This window comes from Leptodactylus fuscus, chromosome 10, assembly GCF_031893055.1.
Source record: "Leptodactylus fuscus isolate aLepFus1 chromosome 10, aLepFus1.hap2, whole genome shotgun sequence".
In the NCBI taxonomy this organism is placed as follows: domain Eukaryota; kingdom Metazoa; phylum Chordata; class Amphibia; order Anura; family Leptodactylidae; genus Leptodactylus; species Leptodactylus fuscus.
In genome coordinates this window covers 33764561-33772689 of record NC_134274.1, presented here as the reverse complement: position 1 = coordinate 33772689, position 8129 = coordinate 33764561, and the positions used below count along the sequence as shown (strand labels likewise).

Here is an 8129-nt window from a genome sequence, read left to right as displayed (position 1 = left end):
TGACTAATGCCCTGAAGGACTACAAGTCCCAGACATCACCTTGCCAGCAGTGCAGAGGATTCTCCCCACCTAGTGATGAAAGTTTTTCCTGTGCTTAGCACAACCATAATACTACACTGCACTGTCTTCCCCAGCAAGGAATGGATGTGGTAAATGCCCCCGGTGACCGCTGCTGCCCCCCGAGCCCCCCACCCGATAACCTCCTTTCTGCTGTCACTGAGTGCAGACAGCTAGGATCACGTTCACTCTGTCAGGTCGGCGCCGCGCTGATTGGTCAGAGGAGACGTGAGCTGCGCTCTGATTGGATGCTGGAGTTCCATCACGTGAAGGGGCCTGTCCCAGTGCTGATATCCTGACAGCTCGGAGGGCGAAACTCAGCAGTCCTGAGAAGGCGTCACTGACAGCGGATCCTGAGCCGGGGCTCTCACTGCAGGTACTCTATGGGCAGGATGTATACAGCCACACATGGAAGCTCCCTCCAAGTGCTCACAACTCACTGGCACTTTGTAATAAAACTCTGCTAAATGACAGTAAAATAATAGAACTCTGTTCAGTGCTGTGTATCAGGCACAACTTGTAGGGAGAGTGCCAGGTGCAGGTATCCTTGGGGAATAATCTAAATCTGCATTTCATTTAGATTTAATTTTTGCTTTTAAAATGGTTTCATCTCTTGGGTGCATTTAGTGTTTTTGCAGAAATAAATTTTTTTCTAGTTACTGACAGTCCTGTAATCGAGAGAAAAAAGTAATTTGACCAAATTTGGGTGTAAACCTAGGTAGGAAATTATGGATAATAGCACTGAAAATCTACAAATCTGCAAATATCTGTATCATTGTGTTATCAGTATTATACAGTATTTGACAGCATTTTTTTAATATTTATTATTATTTATTATCATTATGTTGTTATTATTAGCAGCAGCATTATTTTAGATTATTATTCTTAACATTGTATTGTTATTAGTATTATAAAAATGCATGATTTTATATTTATTATTGTTATTATAATTTTTTATATTTATTATTATCCTTGTGCTATTAGTATTATTAGTAGCATTATTTTACACTATTATTATTATTAATAATAAAATTGTATTGTTATTAGTATCATAAGAAGCATTATTTTATATTATTTATTAGCAATGTGCTATTATTATTATTATTATTATTATTATTAGCATTTTATCAATATTATTATTATTTCTAAATAACTCACTATTTACCATAAAGGCATTAGGAATTTGCCCTTTGTGATCATTGATGCATAGTTTGAGTGATATCAATGACACTGGTTATAGAACCGATTCCATTATAAGCAATGCAAGAGATACCGGTAAATCTGCACTTGAGCATTTCTTTGTGCTGTAGGTAAAAAAAAAATATATATATATATATATATATATATATATATATATATATATATATATAATTTTATTGCAGACCAACTGTCATTTATGGGACCTTTTGCTGTTTCTGGTTGAAATCCACATCCTCTAAAACAGTCATCTCCAACTTGTGGGTCTCTTGCTGTTGTAGAACTACAACTCCCAGCATGCCCTGATACTGGCTACACAACAGCTGGAGAGCCGCAGGTTACAGGTAGACAGTTATGGAGCAGAAAAGGTTGCAGAAATGTCCTGTAAGTAGGTCTGACCTTGAATTTGCCCTATAATATGTATATATCTCAAGAGGTTCTGCAGCAGCTGAGAATCTATTCTTGCAGAATAACCTACATTCTTAATCTAAACCCTTGTTGACATTCGCTGCCTGGAAGCCAGACATGTACTTGGTCGTCTGGTGATAAAATAGTCTACCTCTCATACATGAGCATTCCTGTGCCAGAAATACTTTGTCTCTAGGTGACAAGGAAATAATCATGAATAGTAATGCAGTCTGGGTCACTTACAAGACTTTATGGCTACTTGTGTATGGAAGAATGTTTACTGCTCTATAGAAACCTTGCTGAATATAGGAAGTGCTGAGAATGCCCTATATACATGACAATGTCTTTGCTGATCGTACTGTATATACAGTTGTATGGCATCCTATACTTTATACTAACGTCCACCATTATTTATGCTTCCCCCCCCCCACACACAGAATGATACAAATACTGGAGCCGCCACGTTCTCTTCCACGCTCTATCATGCCGGTTGATGTTGCGGTCCGGATATGCTTAGCGCATTCTCCTCCATTAAAGAAGTTTCTCAGCCCCTATGACGACTGCAGGGGAAGAAACTTTGTGAATCGATTTAAGCCGCTAAGGCCATGTCTGTCTTTGAAGAAGGAATCTGATTCCAGGAACAATGAGTGGAACCGCTCCAAATCCCGAGCAAAAAAGAAAGTCGTCTTTGCTGATTCTAAAGGCCTGTCCTTGACATCGGTACATGTGTTTTCAGAGTTTAAAGACGAGCCTGTCACCGACCTCCAGTTTGATCTGATAGATCTTGAAGACATCACCGCCAGCCTAAAATTACATGAAGAAAAGAATTTGATCTTGGGATTCACCCAACCATCAGCCGATTACCTACAGTTCCGCAATAAGATCCAAAAGAACTTTGTAAGTCTAGAGAATTGCAGCCTTCAGGAGAGGTCTATCGCTGGCACCATCAAAGTAAAAAACCTAAGCTATGAAAAAACAGTCAAGGTACGAATAACCTACAACACCTGGAAAACCTATACAGATATTGACTGTGTTTACATGAATAACGTATATGGAGGCACAGACTCTGACACCTTCTCCTTTGCTGTAGATCTGCCTCCTAACATTCCCAGTCATGAAAAAATCGAGTTCTGCATATCCTTCGAGAGCGAAGGGCAGGTATTCTGGGACAATAATGATGGACTGAACTACACTATAGTCCGTGCAGAGTGGAAATCCGATGGGGTGCAGACTAACTCCTTAACTAAAACAGACATCACTTCCTACAAATCCCAAAGCTTCAAGCCAGAAAATGACTTAGATCAGTTCGGAAGTCCTAAAACATCCCTTGGTTTATTTCCCGAATGGCAGAGTTGGGGTAGAATAGGGAACACCTCCCCATACTGGTGAAGGCAAGTCACGGCCTTAGTGCTTTTTCATTAACAGGATTGAAAGGTCTATGGGGACGAAAAGCATATTATACACAAATCCCATGTTATGTAACAATGTCCGGGCAGAACACTCGGTGGCCAGCTTTGTCATTAAGCAAATTGTGAAAGGTCAAAACACCTTTAAATCCCTGATCAGCCTTAGAGTAGCTATCACTCTCTGTATGCCAACTATAGTCTACGTGTAATGGTGTCTAGTGGTTAAGAAAGTATGATGGTCGGGACTTAACCCTATGAACATTGCAGACAAGATTTTTGAGTCATGAGATATCGTGATACAGGCTGACTAAACTTAAGACTACTGAGATGAGGAGAGGTCGGACCGTATCCGAAGATTGTAGGTAGATTGTAACATAATTGTTCAACCAAAGGGACTTTGTGTCCAATATTTCTGGTTAGGTTTTAGAAACTAGCCATACTAGATGGATTTGGAAGGTGACTAGTTCAAGTGCGACTAAACAGAGGTCTACCATATCTTACCTTGACGGTAGACAAATTGGTAGAACAATATCTGTAAGCACTACAGATCCACCTTAATATGACGAATATGTGAGCGGGACTAAACGTATTATTCACTGGGAGCGACGTTTTATAAGGCGATTTAAATGGGAATAGGTTTGAGCTGCAATACCAAACTCAGCCTCTGGACAGGGTGGCACTGTTTTTGGAAGAAGGTAGCCATGTTTTTCTAAACTTGGAAAGTCCCATGCACGTCTGATCACATCAATGTAAAAAGTGCCTTTAAATTATGCCAAAGTAAGTATGCATAGTTATAGGTTGCGTGCTAGATCGTATGTTTCTTAGTTGTATTGTGCCATACAAAATGTATACAAACAAGCCAACCTGTATTCCACCACTTCTGTTGTGATTGCTTCGTAACCGTTTTCCAATTTTTTTTCAATCCAAAATTGGAAATTTGTGTTTAATTTGGCACATAATTAGATTTTTAATTTGGAAAATCTGAAATTAAAATTCTATCATTTGTATCCAGTCTGTAACCCTTTTATATCTGCTGAGTATGAAAGAATTACAGAAGTTATTGAAATCCAAATCCTTCATATTGAAGGTAAGAAGTTATGCACCTTTTTGTGAAATTTGGTATGTAGTAGCATTGTAGGTTCCTTAAATAAAGGATGGTCTGATTGTAGTGATGTTTTGCACATGCGTAGGCAATCCCTTGAGACAATTACGGTATTTTTTTTCCCTCAAGAATGTAAATGTTTGTGTCTTGTTAAAATAACTACTCAAAGACATTGTCCAGGTTATTCTGATGGATGGCACGTTATCAGGGGCGTAGCAGTAGGGGGTGCTGCACTGCGGCCCTGGTGCATGATGGTGTGAACCCCATAAGAAGACACTATGGCAAGTGGACGGCTCGGTTACAGGATTTTCAATGGGGCCCAGCTTCTCATGTCTAATTCTGCTTTATGAAAGTTTATTCTGTTCTTCTGTGCACTTTTTGGGGGGATTTTTTCAGACTTCCGCAGAGCAGTTTTATTTTTCTATTCCGTTTTGGGCTTGGGAATAAAATTCTGAGGACGAAAGGGAGGTGTTCCCGATAAATCTGTGAAATGAACTGTGATAATCGCTGGGAATGATAGCCATTTCCAATTTTGTAAATGTCAGGGAAATGTTAGAATCGATGATGATTTTATGAAACCTATGTCACTTTATAAAACAGAGAGCAAATAGCTGAAACTATTTTTATATTATGGAGAGTCGATGAGTGTTAAGCAATGTAATGGTTGTGAATGATTGTCGGGTATGTTTCCTACTGTAAAGGTTTGTCACTGTATCATACAAATGTTTTTGGCAATAAATTAAATTTTTCTAAAATATATTGATTTTTTTTTTTTTTTGGGGGGGGGGGGTATTTCCAGCGCAACACGCGGAGGAAACGTTTCAACGATAATCGATCATTGCTGACCTCATGAGTCTAAACATCTCATCTAACGCCAGCAGCTATTATGAATCTGGCCATGGGCATTCGTATGCTATTTCGGCCAAACTGGCCAACTATGTTTTGGGCATAGGGTCTCCATATCAACACCCAATGTTTTTGATATCAGGGGAGATAAGTTACCATTAAAGGTATCTGGCAGAAGTTTACTTCCCTCCCCTTTTAAAAGCCCATGCCCACTAGTCATAGCCAGTGTGCCAAATGAATGTTCAGCCAACATTATAACATAAAAGAACACCAGGAACAAAGGAGTGGCCTAAGAGGGGATTCTCCTTTTTGTGATCTTTAAATACCTATGTCAACCTCTAACCACTCAGGTCAACCACTTGGGGGGGTGTCCCTATACTCTGACCTTGTCGGTAGGTGTGTCCTGACACACTCTGACACTGTCCAATCAATGCTGCCAGTTGACACTGGGCTGGGACACACCCCTTTGAGAAGAAGAATGGTAGCATCCACTAACCCGGTTATTCAGACATATTTAGATGGAATAATAAAGGAATGGGACAACGCTGAGTACTAAGAAATTATGCTCCAGAATTGTTATTTCATAAGAAATGCAAATATTTGCTAATTTAGACAGATGACGGGTCCCCTTTAAATGTGTCTTGGTCATGACTGGTTAAATGCGATGATGGCCGCATTTAATTGGTTATTGTGTGTGCTAGAGTCAAAGTCTCTGAGTTTATTCATTATAATCAGCATGGGCTTTGGATTATATAATAACGTTCCACAGAATTTGTTGGTAACTTGAAAAATCTTGCGCCAAAGTACATCGAGGATGATCGGTCTACTGTGTCCCTTACATCATAAGTCATCTTCCAATGTGAACGCATTGTAAATGACCCCCACCGAGCCCTGATCTTAACATTGCTGAGTCTGTCATGGATTATATGACGAGACAAACGGATTGGAGCAAGTCTAAATCCACAGAAGATCTGTGCTTAGTTCTAAGATCATGACACAAATTTTAAGAACAAAGTGGCAGAAACCTCTTGGGCAGAATCCAGAAGTTATCTGTAGATTGGGTGACTGGACCTCAGCAGGGACAATGAGGATCACTGGGGGCTTCGGTCAAATCTCTGCCACCCAACAAGGTGTAGCATATCCTAGCAATATGATATCACTTAGGAAACCCTCTTAAGACCTATATAAAGAGCGATTACCTTTGCAAGCTGTTTTCTTGATTTATCTTGTGTCGCTGTGTAATTACATGGTGTTTTATTGGCTCTTGACGTCTGCCCTAATGCCAATAGGATGGCCACCCTGCAAATATCACAGAGGGCATTTGTCCCCCTGCCATCCCTAAATTCAGAACTGTCAAAACCCTGTCTACTTGGCCGCTGATATCTGGGTGGATTTTCATGCAGCCCATCCGAACAAGTGATGACAGTACAGCATTTGTCTGGGAATTCGCTTTTATCACGTCCGGCACATGGTAAGATTGTATCGGATTAAAAAGTAGAGGAAACATATGTAACCAACAACAATGCTCAAAACACTAGTATCAGCATAGAATTCTATTATTATACTCACATCTGAAGCACAAGATAAGGCCTGACACAGTTATTACCGATTTTACAGTAACGGAAGCATGCACATATGTAAGTCTTGCAGATTTCTACAGCAGAAGATCTCTAAGACCGCCATGTATTGTTATTTATTTCTTGTGTGGGAAAGTGATATCATCTCCAATTAAGGACGGGAAAAGTCACTTATTGGATATCTGATTGCTGGCCTGGTATGCCATGAGTCATTCTAGGAGGGGAAATCTTAAACTTATTTTGGCTCAAAGCCCTTAACTCCTTATCTGTGGGACTAGAATCTCCCTGCTGCCTGTGCTAACCTTTTCATCATCATTATCAATGGCAAGCGTTACATAATGTGTAAAATAGATTGCGACATATTAGTGAATTTCATAAATCATTCTCTATTGTTACTATCAAGTGAATCCTATCAGTTTTGTTCCAAAAATAATCAGCAAGGGTTGCGTTGTCAAGAGATCACCCCTGAGCAATTCGCCATTCAGCAGTGCCCCCATAAGTAAAAAGAGGCATTACACAGTCTGTGCCAAAATCAATGGACTGTCATTGTAATGAAACAACATATAGTCCTGTGCAAAACAGAAATCTAAATCACATCAATATTTAATTTGCCTTTAAGACATCTATTTTTTTTGGTAAATTTGCACAGATCTTCTGTGGATCTAGGCTCGCTCAAATTCATCTATCTCTTAATGCAATCCTATACAGATTGGATGATGTTGATATCAGGGCTCAAATAGGGGATTCCAGCTCAAACTCCCAATAAGGGGTGTATTGTACCCCAATATAAGTGTATGCATTTTTGCTACTAACAACCATACACTGCAGATCCAATGAACTGAACTTAAAGAGGCTATCGAACAAAGAAAGTTATTCCCTATCCACAGGAAAGAAGATAACTTGCAGATCAATGGGTGTCCAACCACACCAACTCCCCCAATCAGGAAAATGAGGGCCTCTCATCCCCTATTCTGAATAAAACAGTGGTGGGGACGCACATACATGGCCCCAGTCCTTTAGATGGAAGGGCTGGAGATAGCTAAGCGCTGTACTTCAGCTATCTCTGATGCGCCCATTGAAATGAATGGAGTGACCACAACTTCATTCAGAACAGGAGATGAAAGTCCCTCATTTTCCTGTTCAGTGGGTTTGGAGTGTTGGGACACCCACTGATTTGCAAACTATCTCCTGTCTTATGAATAAGGGATAACTTGCTTTGTAGGAACCCCCCTTTAATTAACCTAGGATTCTATGTTCTTCCAAAAGAACTTTGAAGGATTCAGGTATTTCAGCCACCCAGGGGTGTAGCTATAGAGGGTGCAGTCCCTACAAACCCTAAGGGGTCCCAAAAGTCCCTCTTGCATATAAAGTATACCACTATTCTAAATAGCAAAAGTTAAGCAGGGGCTCCAATACAAATTGTGCATTGGGACCCAAAAAGTTGAAGTGATGTTAGTTTCACACTAGCATAGCCTCTACAATGGAGACTGTAGAGGACTGGAGTATCCACAGGATAGATCATCAGTATCTTACATG

The 8129-nt window shown here is 40.0% G+C and overlaps 1 protein-coding gene across 1 annotated transcript; it reads left to right on the top strand.

Moving 5' to 3' along the window:
- The first annotated feature begins 367 nt into the window (after positions 1 to 367).
- Positions 368 to 4927, top strand: PPP1R3C (protein phosphatase 1 regulatory subunit 3C). Its single transcript, XM_075258010.1, has 2 exons — positions 368 to 433; positions 2100 to 4927. Exon 2 carries the CDS (start codon positions 2101 to 2103, stop codon positions 3049 to 3051), a length of 951 nt encoding a protein of 316 aa, XP_075114111.1. The 5' UTR covers positions 368 to 433; position 2100; the 3' UTR covers positions 3052 to 4927.
- Positions 4928 to 8129: the final 3202 nt, after the last annotated feature.